Raw genomic sequence first — 23,261 nt, forward strand, 5'->3', positions numbered from 1 at the left:
CTCCGCTGGCTCTCAATCAAACTGTGCTCATTTTAACTTGCTCACCATTAGTTATTTTTATGCAAACATTTATCAGCGAGGCAGCAGCTGGCATCATCTGTGCTTAATTCTCTCTGAGGATGTTTGCTTTTAATCTGAGGTAGAGGTGTGATTCCAGGAGAACCGTCTGAGGAGCACATGGGTATGAGGATTGTTTTTGCTTTTTCTGTTTCTCTCTCTGTCAGGTCACAGAGGTTGGAGAGAAAAAAGTTTCACCTCCAGATTTTGGGCTAATAATAAACCAACTCTGAGACCTTTCTCTGCTTTACACCTCCATCATCTTCGTGGGGAATAAGTGTTCATTTTTTCCACTTCAACAACATCATGGCATGTGGGAAGTTTGGTGGCATTAGAGACAATAAACAAGGAAGCCAGGTGTCTATTTCTGTGTCCCCTCAGATTTGTGCCAACAACACAGTTTGAAACACAACACATGAGAATCAGGGGCCATTTGAAAATGAATAAGCTGACAACTGTGGAATCACTGTATTTTCTTTCATTCACATAAAGAAAATAACTAATTTGCACTGTTTGTTTTTACATGTATTCTGTGAGACGTGATGATAAACTGGCTCCACACCCACTGAAGCAGGTCTGTTCCTAATCCTGAAAGGCTGCATCAGCAGAGGAGTCTCTATGCAACTAGGACTATTTGTAAACACTATGTAGAGCCGACCTCTTTAATCCTGATTCATTTTATAGTTTGGAAAGCAAGTAAGTCAAGACTATTTAAGAGTGTCAGAGTATTTTGGTTTATTTTCAAGCACCATCCTATTTGTCACAACCTCTTAACCTCAATGATTTTATTGTCCAGTCTTCATTTGTCCTTTATGAGTGTACAAGTTTTTCTGTTAGTGATTCAATGTCCATACTTGAACAATGAAACAAATAACCGTTTATAGCAACTGATTTCTTCTCTCTTTTGTCCTCCCATTTTTCCCCTAACAAAATGTGTGGTTGAGAGAAATTGCTGTTGTGTGTTTGCTCTTCTCAGAGTCACTTATCCACCTGTGTGGGTGGTTCTTGGTCCTCTGTTATTCTGTTGCCTGGGTCTGACTTTCTTTTTTTGCCCATGTAATTATTAAATGTTACAATGAGAAATGAAAGAGGACATAATCACTACCCACAGAAGACTTTTTCAAGCAGTTCAGAAATTGCAACAATCACCCAATGCCGACTGCGCAGTTCTTCATCACAAACAAATCATTGTTATTGCTGTCACTGACAAAATACAGCCACAGGAAAAAGAAATATGTTAGGGCCCAGGTGTCTGCAGCAGCAAATGTAGTAACTCAAAAAATGAGGTTGATAAGCAGTAAACAGAATACTTTCAATAAGAAGTGTCGAGGATTAAGAATTATCTGCTGAGTAACAGAAAACAAATTACTGTATTAGAGGAAGAAAATAAAAAGCAAGCACCAGTGCCATGCTAATGAGAAATAGTAATTTATTAGCACTGAGAACAAACATGGGCAGAGTGGGCAGCAGACTGACCGTGGCTTTGAGTGCCTGGATGCTGTGAGTGCGAGGGAAGCCCATAGAAGTGAGGATGGCGATGCTCTCCTCAGGGGGCGAGTTGCTCAAAGGCGTGGCACCCATGGGGCTGTCACTGGTGGAGGGACCAGGATCCATCATGGAGGGCAGAGCAAGAGGTTCTGCAAAGTCTAAGAAGACAGACAGAAAACTATAATGATACATCAGCTCCTTTTGATTCAGTGGCCCAATTAATGAGTTTATCTGACTTTGAGGTAATCAAAACTGCACTGGCCTGCTTACATCGACTCCCTGAGTATTTTAGAATTAATTTGCAAATGTTAATATTTGTTGGAGGCAACCCACTTTATTTTTACTCTCCGCTACCTCACTTACTTTGAGCATAGCTGACAGATACTTGCACTCTGATATAACAGTGCAAGAGACTTTTAATAGACTGTTGATCTGTTTAGTCTGCAGTGAATGTGTTTGTCTGCACTGAATGTGATTGTCTCTACTGGAATGCAGAACCAACTTGATCCTGTTTCATTTCACGATGTACAGTGTGGTTGAAATGACAATAAATCCCACTTGACTTGACTTGATTAACTCTCGGTGTGAATGTGCTAGTGAAGGGTTGTTCATGTCTACATGTTGGCCCTGCGGTGGACTGGCAACCTGTTCATTGTGAACCCTGCCTTTCACCATCATTTCAGACTTCTGCCACAGCTCTGAGCTCAGCTAACCAATTACTTGTGTAAAAATCATGGCTAAAAACAGCATGGATAGTGCTTTGCCGCCTGCACTGAAAATGTTGAATATTACGAAAGGCCAAACAACTACAGAACATCTGACTTTGTATACTGACAAAAACCTTCAGATCCTCTAGTGCCTTCCTTTAATAAAAGTGTGTCACAAGGGTATATATAATGGTTTTTAATTATGTTTAACTGTGTTAGTACCATTGTTATGTTATAGTGTATTTATTTATTTATTTATTAGACCAATAGCTCTTATTTCTGTTTGATTGCTAGTTTGATTTCATTTGACTTTTTGATTGTGCTCTACACCCCGGGTTGTATCTCTGCATTAAATGTGCTGCATTTACAATTTAAGGAAGGTAATGAGACCCTTGTAAATAATTGAGCCTGTAAATAATTCAGGCACAGGCACTCTAATAAACATGCATGTTATGAACACTGGTGTGTGCAGGGAGGCATACTGAATATATTCCTGTGGTGCTGGATATAATATGTGTTGCTAAAACAGCCTGTGGCATTTTTATATCAAGATTGGTCACTTGAGTCCACACAAATCTCAATGCAATGAGTTTATCCACTAAGATAAACATACTAACACGTAACATGAGAAACACTTCTACATGGTCTTAGTCTTTGATTACCATTAAGTTCATTGTATGAGATGAAGACATTTTTAATCAGAAATGTATCTTGATGTATGTGCAGTTCATCAAGTGTTGGCCCATGTGGGTTAACATCAATTTAAATGTGTGAAAAACTGTGAAAGGTTAAAGCCCCCACAGATGTAGGAAGGTTTTTCAGTCGACTCAGATGAAAGTGAAGTGACACTCAACTCAAGGACGAGGACACTTCTGCAATATATGCTTAATAAATAGAGCCTTCATTACGGTCCGTACCATAAATAAAAGTGTGTACTACTATCTATCTACCACCTCTATCTCTATTTCATCGTCACTGAATGGCATATTATTTTACTAGTGGCTGTTTGTATGTCATCATCGGCCTTTACTAAAGATATAGATGACATTTCTTTGTACTCTGTATTTTCGTAAACGGTTAAAACTGAAAACAAAGTACAATGTAATATAATAAATGTAAGTGAGTTGTTTTGTTTGCTCTTACGACGATTCCATTAGTTTAATTTCTTAGATGCAGCACTCTGGGTTCACTTCAGTTGCAAAGGAATGCTGTGAGGGCATATTCTGCCTCTAAAAATGATAATGTGAAAAGTTTAGTTGTGAGAAAATATGCTGAAATGATGCTAATGGGAAAGTAATGACAAGCAAACAAATGTGGCGGAGGCAGACGAACCTCTGTGCGGCAGATAGAGACAATCGGTTTAACTTGCGTCATTTCACCTGAATGCAGCCGATTTCACAGGCACATTAGGCACATTTAAAAACTAACAGGCAGGGGGTTGCTCTAATTTTCCTCCACTGTCGAGAGAAATAAACGTGACACGAGTTAGCGCTGCGTGTGAACATCTCTACTGCTGAGAGGCTCTCTACAAGAGTCGAAGTCAGCAGTGGCATTTTCTGGTGATGATGGAGACAGACAAACAAACACCTGCAGCACACAAAGGGACCTGAAGTGTTATAAAAAAAAAACAACAACTCTGATTTCTCTGCGTGATGCAATGTGTCACTCACTTTCAATTACCTTTGTGTTTAAAAGGTCCCAATCAAATAAACTTGCCTTGTGTGTAATATATTCTGTCAGCAGTGTTTAATAAATCACAGCTCAGTCGACAGGAGTTTTGGGTCTCACCCTGGCTGTAAGGTCCACGTGTTAATAGATGAAAATCTGCTCTAGGACCTTGGTCAGTACTGATATTTTACCTCAGATTATCAGGTTATGTGACAGGTTTGCAGATTCAAACTTCCTCGCACTCATCTGTGCTGTCCCAAATATATATCCCAGATATCAGATCATCAGATGACTACACCAGAACCAGAGGAGCTGATCGTGTTGCCAAGCAGCAGTAAACATTCCAGCCTTTGCGATTTAACATTAGCGGTTTACATATATTGATGGTTAGGACATCAACTCCACTTCTAACTGCAGAATTCTACACAACAACATTTGTTGTCTCATGCAGACTTACTTATTGCAAAGTATTGCAAATATTACAACACGTTGTTGAACCTCACTGCTGTATCTGTTTCCCCATGAGATTTAGTGAGATTGGACATACAGTATGTCTGAGATTAGAGAGAAAATCCTTTAGTGAGATTCTTCCTGTGTGTGCGTGCTACTAAAATATTAAACATTAAAACTCCTGAAGTCTGAGCCCAGCATACAAGAAAGCTGTGTTGATCATGCTGCAGAAATGTTTTTTGCAGATTTGCAATCTGAAGTAGAACTGTGTCACCTTACGTGCAGCTGTTGCTCTGATTATTTGTCACCAGTATTTTTGGTTGCTTTTTATAACTCGCAAGCACACACTTCACATGCACCACTATTTCTTGTCAAGACTTTTTTTGTCTTGACTATTTATGAACATTAGACCCCTTAAATGAACGTGGGATTGTTTTCAGAGGTCATGACACAGTTGGACTTCCATTTACTTTGAGGACAGTGTTGTATTTTGACAACTGATACAAGTGCTTTTTTAACACTAAACAGAAATTTACCAAACAGAAATAGTCCCCAGGAGCTAGGTCATGTGAGAAGATACGAGAAGTCATTAACAACATTTAAAAGAAAGTACTTTACAGCAACTTTACACATCAAATATGTTTGCAGTGTACATCTCTTCACATGGCATCATCCTATAACCATTAAAACATTTAGGCTGATGAATGTCGTGATAACACATTTCACTTGAGGCTGAAGAAATTACTGATCAAAAGTACTGTAGGCAATGTATGCATCACTTTATTTGAATTTCACTCGTCTACTAGGAGTCTCCAAACACGCTCTAAATTAGGGCTGCACGATGAATGGCACAATAATCGCAATATGACCATGTGTAATATCCAAATTAAAAGACACTGCAATTATTTGAGTAAGATGAAATATGATAAAACAGCATCATACTGAAATTCTGCAGTGCTGCAGGAATTCTTTAGTCCATAAATGATGCTCAAATCATATGTTGAATAAAATGACAGTATGCAACAATAAGTCATATCAATTATGGATCATACCAAGATCGCAATATGTCTACACAATCCAAATAGGTTTATTTTTGATCATATCCTGCAGCACAACTCCAATTTGAAATGAAAAAGAGACTGATGATCTTTGTTGGTAAATAATTCACATTTTTGATTAATTCTGCCCTGCTGAAAGAAGTGTAGATATAGTGTGAATATACACAGTATATAATAAATATATACAGTGTTACAGTGATGTCTCCTCACCAGGCTCCTCCATGTGAGCTATGATCCAGTTGAAGGCCATCTCGGGGCCCATGTTGCCTGTGTAGTAGACTGCCTTCCTACAGGCCTCCAGCGGGAAGCCCATCTCTGCCAGCTGCATTACTGCCACCTCGTCTATTTCTGGAGCTGGAGACATGCAAAGAGACATCAATATCTCAAACATATAGTTGCTGATTCAACATGGCCAGTAACAGATTTTGTGCAGGCTCTCTCTTTGGGCCTCATTATACAAAAAGACTAGAGGAGGATCGGCCCCGGGGAGGTTCATTATTGATGGATGATTTACCAAGGAGAGAAGTGAGTGCAACAAAAATGAGCAGAGTTGTGAATAAAAGTAGTTTGTTTCAGTTGCAGCTGCTGCACCTGCCCAGGTGTATGTGTTCAGAGGTCTGCTGCATCCATCACTACTGTGTGGTGCCCAAAAATACATCTTACTTTCTATGGATGAACTCATATATATATATATATATATATATATATATATATATATTATATGTACCGTAATTCATAGTTACTGAGAAGAGAGAGAAATACTTACAATCTCCAGAGCCTGTTGAGTTATCTGAAAGAAGAGCAGAAAACGACTTTAATGTTTAATTTCCTCAGGCTTATGAAAAGACAAGTTACTGGCTGTGTGCCAATTCAGTTAATGAGTACATTTCCATATTATTTAATTTTTTAGGCTTTGGTTTAAAAATACATCTCCTTAATGTTGACAAGAAGCATAATCATATGGCTCCTACGTAATGTCAAATTACCATATTCCTAGACAGATTTACGATTAACAAAATTACTACAAAAGAGTGACACAGTGAAATTTGGGCCTTGTGTGGCCTTAGAGGGTTTGAGGACGTTAAGCACTGAAGAACTTTGCTGATTTGGCATCAGCCCTGGTAACCATTGGATATCAATCTTTCTTTATCGAGGAGAAAGAGGTGTACAACATGCAACGAGCATCCCAGTCCAGAATCAGACCAAGGACATTAAGATTATGGGATAAGTGCCTAAACCATTTGGCTGTCTGGACACTCCAATCAGTCAAACTGTGAATGTCCCTGTACAGACAGATACAGTTCAAACCAGCTGGATGGGGAGATCTTTTCACCACTTACAGATTACTCTTGTTAACAAAACCCTGCAATCACAATTCAGTGGGTCCTGATCAAATGAAACATGCTCAGCTTCTGCAAAACCATTTTATCAGTGTCATTCATCATTTCTGCTCCATGGACTTTCCAACAATGTGACTGTGAAACAACAAAACAGCAGATGGATAATGGACAAGAGGGTAATTTGCAGCTGAAAAAAAACATTACTTAAATGTGACATTTAAAAAGAATCAGCAAATGTCTTGAACCCTTTTCACTCAGTTTGAATTACAGCGTTTACACAGTGGAACTTGGAAAGCGAAGTCAACAGGAAATGATAACTAAATAGGCATTCAACCACACATTTTTGCTGTGCAGTGTGATCTCAGCATATTTTAGGTCAGGGATAATTAAGTGTTCGGGACCTTTTACAGTTAAGCAGATACAGCACATAGCGGTGTGTACATATTAAGTTGTTGTTCTCATTTCTTATCACCAGTCAGCTAAAGTATTGTGTAAAGCTCATTGTGACAACATGTGACAGCACAGCAAACTCTGTCCAAAGACATCTCTGTGCCTTTGCACTTCTCTTTGGACCGATTTTTGTGTTTGGAGCTTGAGGTAGTATGGAACACTTTGTGCATCACACCTACTAAAATATTAAGAAGAACACTGGCAACCTGATGTAGCTGAGCTTTGCAAACAACAGAAGGAAAAGAAGAGAAATTACAGAGATGGAGGCAGTTGTCTTGGCCTTCAAGAACAGATGCAGACACAAAAGTCCCACATACATTGCATGTAATGCTGAATAAATCAGGAACATGACAAACCAATTTTTTTTTCGAAAAAGTATGACTATATTGCTTGTTCTTGAAAATGCACATAGTGGCTTCAAGTTGCATATGTGGACATACCAGGGAGCTGCTTTACACAGAAATCTCATAAAATCCTTATAAGTTATTAGAATGTGAACACAACAACTTTTCAGTAATTGACTGAGCATGGCTTCCTCGTGGGATTCCATTCAATATGCCCTTGAGAGAAATCTTGAGTGGCTTTGTGCAGAATATCATAGTGGAGACAATTTCACAGATCATTTAACACCGTCACAAAAATAACCTACACCTCCTCAAAATGATGTAGGCTGCAGCTTTGGAACAACACACATCTGGTTAAAGTAACACAGAGTTATCCGTTGTTGGGTCAAATCTGTGATTTCATGTCTTCTATATTGAGAGGTGTTTTCGTACTTATAAATGGAGTGAAAATATGTTTTGCTATCTAGGTATATGAAAAAAACAATGCACGGGTGCTCAAGGGAAGCAATGATGACAGGACTGTGAAATTGTAATGAAGGGCCAAAAAAGGGGTCTTCAGGAATGTTTGTTTCCCTTGTAAGAATTTACACATACTTGAAAATACCCCTGTATACATATACACATACACTACTCACAAAAAGTTAGGGCTATTTGCCAAGAATATCCCTAAGAAAAGTTCATGCTACAGTGATATTCTACCATGAAATCAGGGCATTTAAGTAAAAGGATGCAATGGCAATTTTTTTACCTTAAACAACAACTAACAACAATGGTGGCAATACCACAACAAAACATCTCAATGTCTCAATAACTAGATCAATTTTAAAGTGTTGTCTTGGTCTCATGATGTCAAAATCTGATCATGATGAAGACGACTGTTTGAATACAAATTGTCATTGAACCAGAACTTTTAGTGGTTCAGTAACAATTGAACCACTACATCAGACAGTTGTTTTAGCAGTTAATCACCTTGTTAGAGAGCAGCATGTTATTCAATAAGTACAGAAACATTGAACAATTGGACATGTGCATTCAAAAGTTTAGAGAAGGATAACTTAAGTTCACCTGTAAAGGTTATAGTGCATTATAGGTGCATTCTGAAATTGAATCCAAAAGCCAAACATCCCTACCTTTGTGTGAGTAGTGTATATATATACCTGAATCATGAATTCATGGAAGAATACGTGCCTCGGATCATGTGATAATATATATTGGCACCAATTTTTAATTGTCAGTATACAGAAATTATCAAAAAATATAATCTTATCCTGTTTTGTTTTTTTTACATGATCCTTTTGTTAAATGGCTCAACTTTGCCAGCAGACAGAGTCCCAGCCTGATTCATGGAAACAGGATAGAAACTTTTCCTCTGTTTGCCAGTCCATTACAGGCCAACATCTGACAAACATCCATTCAAACCCAGATTCTCACCTATAGTCAGTTAAAAGATCTGCACACTCACGTGGAAAATATCCAAACTCCACACAGAAAAGCCCTCAGTCGAACCAATTATGTTTGCTTTGAGGTGACAATGCTAATGATCACTGTGAGCAAAGTATTAATAATTAAATTGTTAGATTAAAAAGGACAAAAAATGCTTGTGTTATTGTTAAAGTGGAACAGTGTTTTGTCTGCATAACAGAGAATAGGAAATAGGAAACAGACATGCTTTTACCTCTTGTGTCTTCAGCTAGCACGATTGGGGGCATGAGGTCAGGAAGCTCCTCTTCACCCGACTGCAGCCCTGTGGCCCGCAGCCGGTTCAGATCCAGAAAGTCTGGGACATCAATGGCCAGGTCTGTGCAGGAAAAGACATGAATAAAACTGAGGAAAGGATACAATGATAATCTCATTCTGGCTCTGCTGGCTGAACACAGTGCATTTATATGGTGCTTTTTCAGTCTTTACAAGCAGTCAAAGTACTTCAGCCAAGAGTCACCTTCACCCATTCAAACACCCATTTACAGAAATTCACATGTCGATGGTACATCAGGGGCAGTTTGTGGTAAGGTATCTCATTGAAGAACAATTTCATACACAGACAGAAGCAAATAATAATTGGGTATTCAATATACAAAGGTCCCCAATATAAGTCAATATAATATGTTTACTTGTTGTATTTTTGATACAATTTATCTCTTTAATGTGTTTTCATATCTCATACATAGAACAAGATGTTAAAGAAGGATCTCAACGTCAATATGTAGTAACATTTCCTGGGGGTCAAGGAACACCAATGAATGTTAACAGCCACCATTAGCTGTTTGGCACACATCAGGAAACAAACCAAAAAACTGGGCCTGGCATATTATTCAAATTTGCTGTATTGTTACATCCTTCATTGTTGTGTTATTCATATTAAATTGGTTTATTTACCAATTTATTTACTCATTTAAGTATTCCTAAATTTCATATGTATTCTAATTTGGTGACAAATGCAATGGTTAATTTATTTGCATATTATATTAATTAATTATTATCAAAATTCAGGATACACGAGAAAGGTTAAAAGGTTAACTTAAAACTTACAAAACACTGCAGTCACCTGTCAGGAGGCTTGTAAATCACAGTTCAATGCTGCCATCTGTTGGTAAATGAGTAATACTACAAGTACTTAAAATAAGTGAGTTAAGAGACAGTTACCTAATTTCTTTGGCACCCAGTCAAGCCCAAATGTGAATTTCTTGATCTGCACAACCAAATACTCTGGGAAGGAGGAAAAACGGGAAGTCCTGCAGAGGAAATGAAACAAATTCCAAAAGGAAGATTAAAATTAATGAATCTTTGAGAAACACTGATGTACATTAGTAATAGCAGGACCAAGAAGAGCTTACTTGACTCCAGCTGACTTTGCCTGTAGTGCTGAGCTCCAGAAGTCTGGGACGTTCTCTGGTTCTGTGAAAGCCTGCAGGCAGGACGTGAAGGGAATCCGTGCTCTGACTGGCTCAGGAGGAGCCCTCATGTTCTCCTCAGCATCCTTCCACTTGGCCTCATATGCCAGCAGCTCCTCTGGTAGCATTAAAACAAAAACAAGCAAAACAAGTGAAACATAGTTCTCCATAATTTTAAGTATTTTCAAAAGTAAATTTGTATTTTGATAGGAACAATTACTTAAGGTTGCTGTTGACAACACCGCTATGGTCACATCAGAATCTTGTGACAACAACATTAAGACACATTTTCAATAGTAAACTTACATGACTTTTGTCAAGTTATGTTTTTTATTGAACCAAAAATGTTGTATAGCACACTTAAGTCCAGCTCCAGTCTCACACCTTTGCACTCTGAACAGAAGAGCAGCTGTGGCCTTCTACTGCAGCAGTGAGTTGTTTGTACAATGTGAGTTGTTTATGCAATAATATACAGTGTGTCATTAGATATTTTTGGTAATAAACAAATGTTGGTATCTAAAGAGTTAATCTCATCAGCATCAGTGAGCCAATACACATGCAGTATGTCTAAGAGTGTTCAGGACTGGTCAGGAATACAGGAAGTTACCACCAGAGGCGGAGCTTATTTCCCAAAAATAAAAAGGAAGACTCTGTTGTGTTTTAAGAGGACAGCACATGAGTGAAGGTGTGTCAAGAAGATCTATATTTGAAACAGATTTAATACTATTGGTAACAAAAATGTATAGTGTTAAGGTCTAGTTATCAACGTCTCAGATATTAATATTAATACCTTATCAATACCCAGCCCAAAGTGTGTTTCTTTACCTCGATTGGTGGCGGCCTCGATGGGGGCTGGCAGCTGGATGCAGTAGTCCACCCTCTGTGTGTATCGCACCCGACGTGACTGGCAGCACTGAATTCGCTCCTCCACTAGGAAACGGAAGACGTCACTTGGATTCTCCGAGCCTGCACTGTTTCTCTGCAGAGAAAATATCAGCAACAAATTACATCTTGAGATGAGGCAGATATTTCACTGTGATACTAAAGTGTAGTAAAATAAACCACTACTGCACTGTATAATTGCATGAAGGCATGATTTTAACAGATCTGCTGTTTGACCCGCATCTCTTAATAGAGTCATTATGTAGATGCAATGCGAACAATATTTTAGGAACTGAATCACTAAAGTGTCCCCTCCTCTAGGATGTTTAGAATTTATTCAGAATCTTGACGTTGATCATTATCCTTGAGTGCCGTGTTTGTCTCTTTGCTCCACCAGGTCACTGAAGTTGATGCTGTTTATTTTGAGATGCTACATAAATACACAAGTTAGAATTTTACTCAGGTCAACTATGCAAGCCAATAGCGACAGAGGAAAATACTGCTGATGATGGTAGGATTTAGTCATATTCAGTCAATCAGTATCTAGTTTACAAACAGCTGAAGAGGGGACAAGAGGAGGGTAGAACAGAAATGAACAAACTATGCTAAAACTGGGACTATATGGTTCCTCAAAAGACTGTAACAAACATGGAGAAACTGGAAGAATCTTGATTTGTTGATCTTTTTTCCACGTGAGGAACAAGTTTCAGGTCAAGAGTCATAGCACCTATCCTGCAGCTGAGGCAAAATAGAAAGCATTATCTGGTCTCACTGTGTAAGAGATAGCACCACGCTATATATATCATGGTTGAGAAAGACACATCAGAGCAAGCTGTATGTTTGTATTAACCAGGGAGACCGTGTGCTGTGTCTAGTGAAAACAGATCCTCCCATTCCCAGTCAGTTATCTACGCATGTCTGACAGGGACAGACACAGTCAGCCATTTTGTGAAAACATATTTCAGTTTGGTGGAAAGCAACAAGCATGTTTTTCTATTGTGTTTGTTGTGTATATTAGTACCTTCTACCAGTAGACCTAATTTAAGTTGATACGTGTAGAAAGATATTGAGAATGAAATACAGTTTACATTGTGTATATTATAATGACTGACTCCAGCTGAGTTATTGCCATGACAGCTAAGAAAACATCATTCAATATGATGTTGAAGGCTCCAGGTAAAGGCAGCTAAGTGGACATGAAAGGTTAGATGGTCACCAAAATGTTTAGAAAACAACCAAAAGCCTAATGGAAAACTGGGCAGAAGATGCTTCTGTATAAACCAAATACCAGCACAGCGTCATCTTTACTCACCTCCACTAGGTTGATAAGGTGCAGTAAAAACTCTTGGGCATCTTGCTGTCTGTTTGAGGAAAACTCTGGGTGTCCCCTGCTGACCATGGCTTTAAACATCCTTGGGGAGATGCCTTTCTGCTGGTGCTGTGATAAAAAAAAGAAAAGAAACATTGTGGTGTTGGTATTAACATGTAGTATTTTGTGTAAAGGTGTTAAATTGATTATAAAGGAGAGATTATGTTATTTTTTGCCAGATAAAGAGATCACTGCTTGTTCAACCAGAAAGTGATGTCCTTTCTCAGCTGATCAGCAAATTATAGCATACTTTCCAAAAAAGCAAAAGCAAAAATCTCTACATCCAGCCAAAACCATAGTGTTGGCAAATACAACATGTTTCCCAAATACATTAAAAAGCCAATTTTAATGAGAATATGTAAATTTAATGGGCAATGTTAGATGTACAAAGTGAGCACAGCACATGTCAATATAAGCCCTGCCCCCTCACACTTCAATCTATCAATGTGTCCAAACCTGACTCCTCCATCACATACTGTATATGTAGGAAGTGTCGGATCACAGCTCTGTCCTATCTATTACTGTGTTAAAGAAGCCAAGATCTTACAGAACCTGTGCTGCATCCCATTATGCTGTAATCGATTTCTTCTACATTTCCTGAAGCTATACACAACAGTGTGTCATTAAACATTCATTGATTTCATATCGACTGGCAAACCAAAACACACAAGGAAATGGCAAACTGAATAAATGAAATGTGATCTTACAATAAACATGAGGATTATCAAACGCAGTATTTCTGTCTAAAGTATAAAAAATACTGTATAAGTGCTGCGCCGAGAGCTATTGTGATCAAAAACAATTGCAGTTGCAATTGTGAGTTTGGAGAGAATGAGACTGAAAAACACATGTTACTTTTGTTTCAATGAATTCAACTGAAAAGCTCCAAAAAACCTCAAGTTCATTAGTAACACAAGAATTGTGTTTACATTTGGAAATGACAAACTGTGTTTTGTCAGAACAGTATAGTAGTTTCCCCCTCTCAAATACTTAATTTTGCTACCAGTTAATATTAACATGCTTCTGTTGGTTATGTACCCAGTTTGGGAGCTGGACATACCCAGTTTAATACCTTGTGTTCTTCTTTCATCACCTGTTCAATGAGCTCAGATTTCATGGGTGGTTTAGAGTACTGGCCTGAGAGCAGTCCATGTCCCAGTTTGGCCCTGTCAGATCAAAACAAAGGCAAAAACATTATTATATAGAGTAAAAAATCTTCAGAATCCAGTTGGATTTTACTGTCATTTCCCATTCATATCAGCCTTTACATATTTTTATTAATTTCTGTGCCCCAATAAAAGACAGACATTAAATTGTCCTCAACCAAAAAAAACAATATAAATGTCAATATTACATATATATTGTTAAACATAATTTGTTGAATATTATCAGAAATCATTGAGTCACCAATATCTTCAGATAACTGTAGCGATCTTTATTATTCCGTGTAACTTGAAAATGCAGTCGAAAGGGGGAGCCTTTATCTTTCACGCCCTTCCATGACCTCACGATTTGTGTATTATGAGAGTGTGTTATGTAACACTTCCGTTACTTACATTTGCGTGGCAAAGTCCTGGGTGGGGTCAAGGGGTGAATAGTCATATATCCTCTGAAGATTACCCACATACCTGCAGATCAAAATACATGTCACAAGCTTACCTCAGGCAGAGCACATGGGCAGTCACATGTGTTAATGAAAACACATTAGGTGGTACTGAGAAGACATTGACTAATTTGTCTGATCATATTACTTTTTCCATTTACTTGCAATATAGTTTTAATATTATCTTTTGTGGTAGTATGCATTTTCCTTTTTTGGAATTTACTAAATAAATCACTGGACAAAAAATATAGATGGTACAAATACACCCTTAAAAAAACATAGTCTTCTTTCTAGTAAATCGTCATCACGATGTACTCACATCCTCTGGAAATCTGGGATGCTGAAGAGGACCTGGATTACTGTGCAGAGGTAGCAGGTGTTGCTCAGGTTTTTGATGCCTGTGTAACCAGGACCATACAGTGCCTTCAGCTTCATGCCCGACTCCTGAATCACCTCCCATTCACTGACTCGTGGCCGTGCATTGTTGTCAGTGTGGTTCCCATTTTCTGTCTAAAAGACAAAAGGGAAGAGCTGAGTATTACAGTTGAGTTTTTAATTGGTATCTCATTATTGCTGCCCGCCAAACGCTCAACCTTTTGGGCTCAAACGTGGCATTTGTTGTATTGCCGACAACCCAAGGAAGATCAGTTTAGACTGTTAAAGGTTTTCTCATGAATGGTTCTTTTTTTTTTAAAGTGATTTTCTATAATATGTTACTGTGAGAAGAATAGGCAGTAACACAATTTAGAGTGCACACATGCACAATTATAATCATGAGAATCGTATTGCTTGTATATACAATGAGTGCAATGTAAAATGTGACATTATACAGATGTTGCAATCAAGAAGGAAACAAGCTGGATTAACCCAGAGTGAGTAATCAGCTCACAACTACTGCCAACATAAACGGTAAAAAGAGCTTCAGTACAGCCAGGATAACGTACTCTTTTCTGCATCTGTAGCATGTCTATTCCAAAGTGTGATAAGTGTTCTGATATGTGGGGGTCCAACACAGCCTCTTCCTCCTCAAATGAATAAACATCTGAAACCAAGAGCCCAGTTAGTCATGCTGAACAAGGAAACTAAAATAAATGTGGTACAAAGTTGGTCAACATATGAATTGACCCAGATCATTAACACAAACTCAGATGCTACAGACCTGCTCCATCTGGAGTGATAGTGTCCAGTTTGACAGCCAGGGGATAGTTGGTCTCTCTGTAGTGCTCCAAAGCATGGCCATTACCTCCACTCCCATCAAAGAACCACTTCCCACAGAGCACTGCTCCGTCTGTCAGGTTAAGCCACAGGTTTTCTCTCATCTCACACTTCTGACACTTCCAGCCACTGACGGACAACACAGAAACAGAGAGTTGTGTTTATACTCGGTTTTTGTTATCTTCAATAAACTGATCTGAAAAGGTAGAGAGGAAGAAACACTGGAAAACAAAAGAAGCAGACTTTTAAAGAGCAAAATAGAAAAAATAAACAGCTTTTGAGTGCTTCTCCTGTTGAGCAATCAGAAAACAGCATATTAATTCTCTACTGCTGGTAGAAGACATGTTATATATAGAGATGGCCTCAATGTCCCTTTCTTTGCTCTACAGTTTCAGTCTTCACACACAAACAGATGCAACTTTCAGGGAAGCGGAAATGCACTCGGGGGAGAATAAAAAGCTATTAATCGGGATTTGTGCTTAAAGGCACAGTGTGTAGGATTTAGCATCATCTATTGGTGAAGTTGCATGTTGCAGCTTAATATCCCACATCTCACCTTTCCCTTCCCTCCCTTAAGTTTGTTGATTAAAAAACATGATTATCCAACATGAAGACCCACTCCTGATGTAAATACAAAGGGCTCATTCAAACATTTATATGTTCAGGTAATTGTACGTTAGTTATATTCCATTTCTGCCAAATGGAAATAATAATAATAATAATGTCACCTCAATCTTACAAACTGGATCTCGACTCACAGTGCTGTTTTAGGAAAACACATTTCTTAGACTTATGAAAGCATTCAAACATGCAAACTTCCATCAAGGCCACTCAACATCCCATAGTATCAATACACTAAAAAGGTGAACGATCTAGTCATTTCTTCTTGGCTGAGCTATATATCATTCTTCCAGTTGGACTCCTGAATGTCTGTCCTACCTGGGTGGGATTCTGACTCCATTATCCAGCGGTCGGAGGCTCCTGGCATGTTTAGACACCTGGATCTCCTCCTCCCACGATTCAGGCTCTTGCTTTTTGTAAGCCGATGGTGAATTGAGCACTGCATCACAGGCAATAGTGACCTGGGCATCAGAGACAGCAGAGACATAATCAACCTCATAAAGTGAGAATAAGTGGGTTCATGCGGAATCTATGAAACGAAACTATCAAACTGTGCACAAAAAAAGGGAAAACAATACAGGAGTGAAGCAGCATAGGAGACAGTAGCAGCCCAAGAACAAACCAAATGCAAAACACTCAAAAAATATAAATGCAGACACACAACGGAGAGAAAACTAAACAAATGGCCAAGCCAAGAAAGACCAAATAAGACAAATACATTAACACAGGTGTGAAACATATCTTGTCTTCTCCATGCAAACAATAAAACAGACTCAAAGGTGACAAAGGCAGCTCTTGTGCACCGAGTGGTTCCCCACATGTTTCATTTTCTTTTTTTGCAGGGAGAGTGAAATAGTTTGTAGCGGACAATTGCTTAAAGTAAAAATAGTTTTGCTTTCATAACTTAAGAACAATAGTGAAGGTAAGGCCATGCTTTATGGAGGCCGCCATATTAAAAGTATGTGTTTAACCACTGGGTTGGCTAGGAGCTACTAGAGGTCAAAATAATGAAAACAAAATTCACAATTGAACCACAAATCGCTCTTAGTCTTTGATAAAACTGTCTGTTGTTGGGGAACCAGTGAGTGCACTGTCAACGTCGACATGCATGGAAACACACACACACACAGCCTGTGCAGCACCAATTCACTGACCAGAGCCGGCAACTCCTCAATATTTGGTAATGGAATCTCGAAGTGGTCTGGAAAAATGACGAGCTTGGCCTCATCCTCGTATTCATAGTCCTCCCCGTTAAAATCACGGTTTAGTTCTAAATCTTAAAGGGAGGAAGCAAACGTTCAGTGACTGATAATAATAAGGTATTATTAGTAGTAGCAGTAGTATCGTTATTATTATGCCACGTTCCATCAGTTGATACCAGAACAGTCTGCGGTTGCGGAGAATCCTTGATCCTGGTTTTTTACAGTGACAGGATGACTTAATCAAATGACCCAGACATGGTTCATGTGGAGCATGATTAAGATATGTTTTTAATTTATTTTATGTGAATCTATGGGCCTATGGATAAATTAAGAAAATAGATTACAAAAATTTCTTAATGGACTCAACTGCTGAATATTTTATTAGCCAATTATTTGGTTATTATTATTATTTAGTCATGGTCCAAAATCCTGAAATGTTTAAATAACTATACAGCTGAAACCATTAGTCAGTCTAACAGATTTTTTTTAAGTCAGTTTTAAATTATACATTTACTGACTTTATGTAAGATTTCAATCAATTTTACAATATTTTGAGTGATTGATTTAAAAAAAAAATGGCATATTAATTGATAATGAAAATCATTATTTCTGCCAAAGTTTATTTCCAGTAAAAGAAAGCATTAAAAAGAAAAAAGAAAAATAAATGAATACATTTAATTCAGCTAATCAATTAACCACCTCACTGAGGAACCTTAATTTGAAGTGGAAAACATTTCTGTTTCTGTCTCTTAATATGGAACTGTCTGGACTCCGCCCCAGCCTAAAATCATGTAATGACTCATTAGAAACAGGATCATAGGTTATCTCTGACATTGTTATTGTGCGCACTGACTTCATGGTAACCATGATCTGACGCAGGGGTCACCAACGTGGTGCCCGCGGGCACCTGGTAGCCCGCGGGCAGCCAATACGGTGCCCGCGGGCTCACTTCACTTCACCTCACTTGCATGTATCCGTATGATCGCTCAGTAAAATATCTTTGATATTGTTTATACAAACTGATAATCGTTAGGAGTAAGCACTGGAATGAATGTGTATGCAGTTGAATGCATAATATTAATCATTTAAATGGTAAACAAACAAAAAAATATTATATGGTAGCCCTCCATATTATTTTTTACACTTAAGGTAGCTCTCTGTCTCAAAAAGGTTGGTGACCCCTGATCTGACGTTAGCAGCTAGCAGCTGGATTAGATCAGTGGACTGGTGTGGGGATGACGGTGGATAGGACACGCACAATCCCTGCGGTCACATCAAAGATCCAAAATGACCAAGAGAAACAATCGCCATCAAGTCCAGAGTTAGACTCTCACAAATTCAGGGAAACCTTGGCCAGAGAGTTTTAATGGTATAGCAGTTAAATCAAAGTCAATATAAGAAAACACATCCATTATGAAGAGGTATTTCTCCAGCAGGGAAGGGGGGAGAAGGAGACAGGGACGGAGAGACACCTGGTCCTCTCCGAGCAGCAGCGTCATAGCTGCTGTAGAAGTGTGTCAGCCTCTAGATGGGAGGTTGACAGGTGGTGGCAGCTGAGAGGAGGCGGCCCCACTGTAAACCAAGGAGGAGGAGGAGGAGGAGCAGGCCAGGCTTTGATTTAGAACAGTTACCGGCCACATATACAAATAAATGTGCTATATTTAGAGCACAGGGGGAGGAGGAGGAAGAGACGTCTCATCGCGAGAAATATCTGACACTTTTGGTTAAAGGCCGGCTGGTGGGGCAGCTGGCGGGTCACCACGGTGTAACAAACAATAACACTCTCTAGCAATAGACGTGGATCTCTCAGCAGATAAGATGCGTTTCTGACCACAACACATCTGGTCAAACATTAAAACAAAAACTCAGTGCACAAAAATGAAACACACCTCATCGACAACCTTCATTTTGTTTTTAATTACGATGAGACTAAATGACTGGTTTGATTTGACAACAAGGGGGTTTAATCCTGCTTATCAAAGTTATGTCTTGAAATGAAATACATTTCAGTGACGGTAAAATCATTGTTTTAATCTTTAACACTGCAGAATAGTTATAGGTGCAGTTATAGTTATATTTAGTCCATCTTTATATAAAAATATGGATTGGCTGGTGGTGCAGTCAAACACCTCTCCATATTATCAAGTACGAATAAATACTAAATACTAAATAAAACTAACTTACTGAATAATTACAGGTGTATTGTCGGTACAACCTAATAATTAATAAACTATATAGTATGATGAGGAGATTAAAGAACCTTTAGCTGATACTTGTGTCTTTACCGACTTTTTATTGTTGTGTATTCTAAATTGTTGTTGTTGTTGTTGTTATTGCTTCTAAATGACTTCCATTTACCTATAAACACTTTCCCGTTTCTCCGTCGGGGGATGGCACCTCCTGCAGCTCCTGTGGATTTCTGTAAGAAACAGCAAGAAAGAGGGATTTAACTGGATGAAAGAAGCTTCACTGCGCCACCAACAGAAGAAATCCCTCTTCGTTTAAAACAAAATTCCTTACCAGGTTTGATGATTCTTATTGTAAAAAGCTGAGAATTCTACATTTATGCTTTGACAGAAGTTACAGACAGTTGTCATTTTGTTAGAAATAGATGCTGGATGTTCCAGTTGCCAGATCAGGTTACAAGGGAAGGGGGAAAACCCCTTCCATGGCAGGGTTAGAATTAAAGAATAATAAACTGAAGTTGGGCAGCTTGATTTGTAGAACCTGTACACATATCAACAAACAGTAGATGTAATATCATGTATTTGGGTTTGTCTGTGCCTGTAGTGTGTGCCATCAAATAACTGGCAAGCAGCAAAACAACAAAGTTCCACTGACTGGTGTCTGTCCTGGCCAATCAGGTTCAGGTGACTGCTTCCCTTTTTACTTAGGATGGACGAGGACACAGTGGGCACAAAGACAGAGAGACAGAGAATGCTGACACACTGGAGACTGGGACCAAGTGGACTCATGGGGGAAAAGCAGCAGACACAGGAGCCTGCAGAATGTGAGCAGCTGTTTCTGGCCAGATTCAGGCATGGAAATAGCAGCTCTTTACAAAGCAAAGCTTATCTGGTGGCAATTAGAACCAGTGAGAGAAACACAGCCACAGCTAAAGTGTCCGTTCTTCAATATCAACTTTTATAGAGCTGAAATGATTAATCGATTATTAATCGATTACTAAATTAATCGTCAACTATTTTGATAATAATATATATATATATAATATATAATAATAATCGATAATCGGTTTGAAGCTTTTTTCATGACTAAAACAAGATTTCTGATTGTTTTAGCTTCTTAAATGTGAATATTTTCTTTGTTTCTTTGCTCCACATAACAAAGAAATCATTAAAACTGAATCAATTTTGGTTTGTGGATAAAACAAGACGTTCGAGAACATCGTCATTTCCAGGTTTGACAAACATTGATCAACGTTTTTTAACATTTTCTGAACTAAACGATTCATCGATTAATTGAGAAAATAATCGACAGATTAATCGATTACCAAAATAACCGTTAGTTGCAGCTCTAAACTTTTACAATACAAGTAGCTTGTTCTGATACACATGTGCTTAGTTCAAATAAAAGCAGGGACACTCTGCTGCTGTGGGTTTAATTGTTTAGACAGTTGGGGATATTAAGTGATAGCAGAGACACCTCTTAATAAAAAGCAACACCAACACAAACTTCATGAGACCACAGAGTTGAATCAGTAGCTCTGTGGTTCAGCCTCAGCAAAAACAACATTACGAAAATATTTGTGGTAAAGTTGTTTTTCAGGAATGCATTACAGTGGGTTCCTGTCATTTTGTTCTCCCTGTGTACCAACATAAACACAGTGTGTATGTGAGTGTGTGTGTTCAAATGACTGTTCAAACGACTGTTCAAACATCAGAAAACATATTGAAAACAATCCCATTTTTCATGAATTATAATTTCAGAATACATTCCTAGAAAGCTCAATGCAATTTCATGCCAACTATTTTGAAAGAAATGTCTCCTTTTACAGTTTAATTATTATCAGAAACTTTGTATATGTGCCATTTTGCCAATTGCCATTTTGCTTTAACAATTTTGATTCAGCTCATCTGCAAACTGGAATTTTCACTGGAAACCAGTTTCAATGAACTGATTTCAAGTGGTAAAACTGGAAATTGTAAATATTTTCAGATCATTTAGCGCCACATCTTTCCAGAACTGTCAAGTATAAGGAAATAGCAAATCTGCAAAATAAAGCATTAAAGGTGTACTGGACATCATGAAGGGTTAGAATTGTGATAAAGATTGTAACACATATCAAGTGTAAGCCAGGAACACCAAGACAGGCCCAAGTCTAAAGGTCAAAGAAACGTAATATTTTATTTTCAATATAAACGATGACCAAGCGTCCGTGCCGCTAATGTTCAAAATAATAGCATCATGATATCACTTAGTTGTGTCTTTTCTATCTATATGATTATGATATAATATTGTGTCATAAACAAGGAGCGAAGCTTCCAATTACTCCCCCTTGCTACTTTTCCACATAAAATGTGTCATACTCTCAAAATGTAAAATTATTTTCTGAAGTAGTAATATAAATAAATAACAACCGTAATAATAACAATCAGTTTTTACATATAAAAACAGATTATTTTAATACCTTTTGTTATAGATTTTCCCCTCTATTCTTCGTTCATACAGATCACAATTACCTCTCAATGTCTTTTGTGTTTTTATGCTTTTATTATGTTGGCTGTATAATAAAACTACAATGTGATGTGACAAGCCTGGGGCAGGCAATGGAAAACTCACCTCTTTCACATGCCGTTTGAGGTGCATGTAAACACTCTGTCCTGTTTTGCGATAATGTCTCTCCACATGTTCTCGTCCAAAGCCCAGGAATGTGTTCATGCACACATACAGGCCTCCCTCAGACTCCTGCACACCAAAACAAACAGGGACAATGAAAAGCTGCACCATGTGAAGAAAAACTAGCGCAACAACAAGTGGAACACATTGAAAATCATCAAATATAGCACACACTGGTCAATGTTTAACAATTGGCATATCTTGTTTTTAATTTTCCACAGCTATGCCCATCATTTTTACATGGATTTATTTTAGTATTATACAAGGAGGAAATAAAACATTACAAATCATGCTCAGAGCAGCTCATATTGTCATTACAATCACATGTGAGTAATACAGACAGGATTTTGGAGAGATAGTGTGCCACATTTTCAAAAAGGCTTTCTTGCTTTTTGAAAAGCAGCCAAATATCTGTTACCAGCACTGTTGCAGGAAAAAAAATGTGATAGTAGCATGCCTGCTACTAAACATCCTCATAATGACCAGTACACTATGATTATAAAAGCCTTCTTTCTAGGGGTGGGGGGAGGGATCGGTTTACATAGGAATCGCGATTCTAATCAGCCACAATTCTGAATTGATTCATTAACTTCAAAAATCGATTTAAAAAATAATAATAAAGTTTCTATTTTGAATAACAACACAAAACATCAGTTTGTGTTATTTGTGTACAGTTTATTTTTGTAACTTCTGGGAGGAAAAGGGCAGCTAGTCTAAGCTTTTATTTATGCAAATAATTTTTTTGTACAGTAAGTAAGTTTTTATTTGTTTTGAATGTCTTAAGTTTGCCTTTGTGTGATCACATTATCACATTATCTTATACAAACTGTACTGTTTTGATACCATAATTTGCCTTAACACACATTGTATACATTTTTGAATCGAGAATCGTTTGAATCGAGAATTGTATGAATCGAATCGGTTGAATCCAGAATCGATTTTGAATCGAATCGTGACCCTAAGAATCGGAATCGAATTGAATCGTGAGCCACCCAAAGATTCACATCCCTACTTCTTTCATTGTTTAGGAATCTGTGAACCTGTAGGTTTTGCTCCTTG

General features: G+C 38.1%; 1 protein-coding gene across 3 annotated transcripts in view; it reads right to left on the reverse strand.

Moving 5' to 3' along the window:
- Window positions 1-23,261, reverse strand: part of usp13 (ubiquitin specific peptidase 13) — a 32,394-nt gene that overhangs the window by 6,959 nt on the left and 2,174 nt on the right. Inside the window, exons 2-18 of one of the 3 annotated variants that reach the window (XM_083888573.1) lie at window positions 22,146-22,271; window positions 19,704-19,764; window positions 17,298-17,419; window positions 16,462-16,604; window positions 15,467-15,651; window positions 15,252-15,349; window positions 14,627-14,817; window positions 14,261-14,332; window positions 13,798-13,870; window positions 12,648-12,773; window positions 11,279-11,432; window positions 10,397-10,571; window positions 10,206-10,294; window positions 9,238-9,360; window positions 6,195-6,218; window positions 5,639-5,782; window positions 1,534-1,703 (exon numbers count right to left, since the gene is read on the reverse strand). In XM_083888573.1, coding sequence (XP_083744699.1) covers window positions 1,534-1,703; window positions 5,639-5,782; window positions 6,195-6,218; window positions 9,238-9,360; window positions 10,206-10,294; window positions 10,397-10,571; window positions 11,279-11,432; window positions 12,648-12,773; window positions 13,798-13,870; window positions 14,261-14,332; window positions 14,627-14,817; window positions 15,252-15,349; window positions 15,467-15,651; window positions 16,462-16,604; window positions 17,298-17,419; window positions 19,704-19,764; window positions 22,146-22,271 — 2,076 coding nt within the window. Of the gene's footprint in view, window positions 1-1,533; window positions 1,704-5,638; window positions 5,783-6,194; window positions 6,219-9,237; window positions 9,361-10,205; window positions 10,295-10,396; window positions 10,572-11,278; window positions 11,433-12,647; window positions 12,774-13,764; window positions 13,871-14,260; window positions 14,333-14,626; window positions 14,818-15,251; window positions 15,350-15,466; window positions 15,652-16,461; window positions 16,605-17,297; window positions 17,420-19,703; window positions 19,765-22,145; window positions 22,272-23,261 lie in introns of all 3 variants that reach the window. The other 2 variants (XM_083888571.1, XM_083888572.1) reach the window with 2 other exon arrangements.

The sequence above is a fragment of the Microchirus variegatus genome (genome assembly GCF_963457635.1).
Source record: "Microchirus variegatus genome assembly, chromosome: 4".
Taxonomy (NCBI): Eukaryota; Metazoa; Chordata; class Actinopteri; order Pleuronectiformes; family Soleidae; genus Microchirus; species Microchirus variegatus.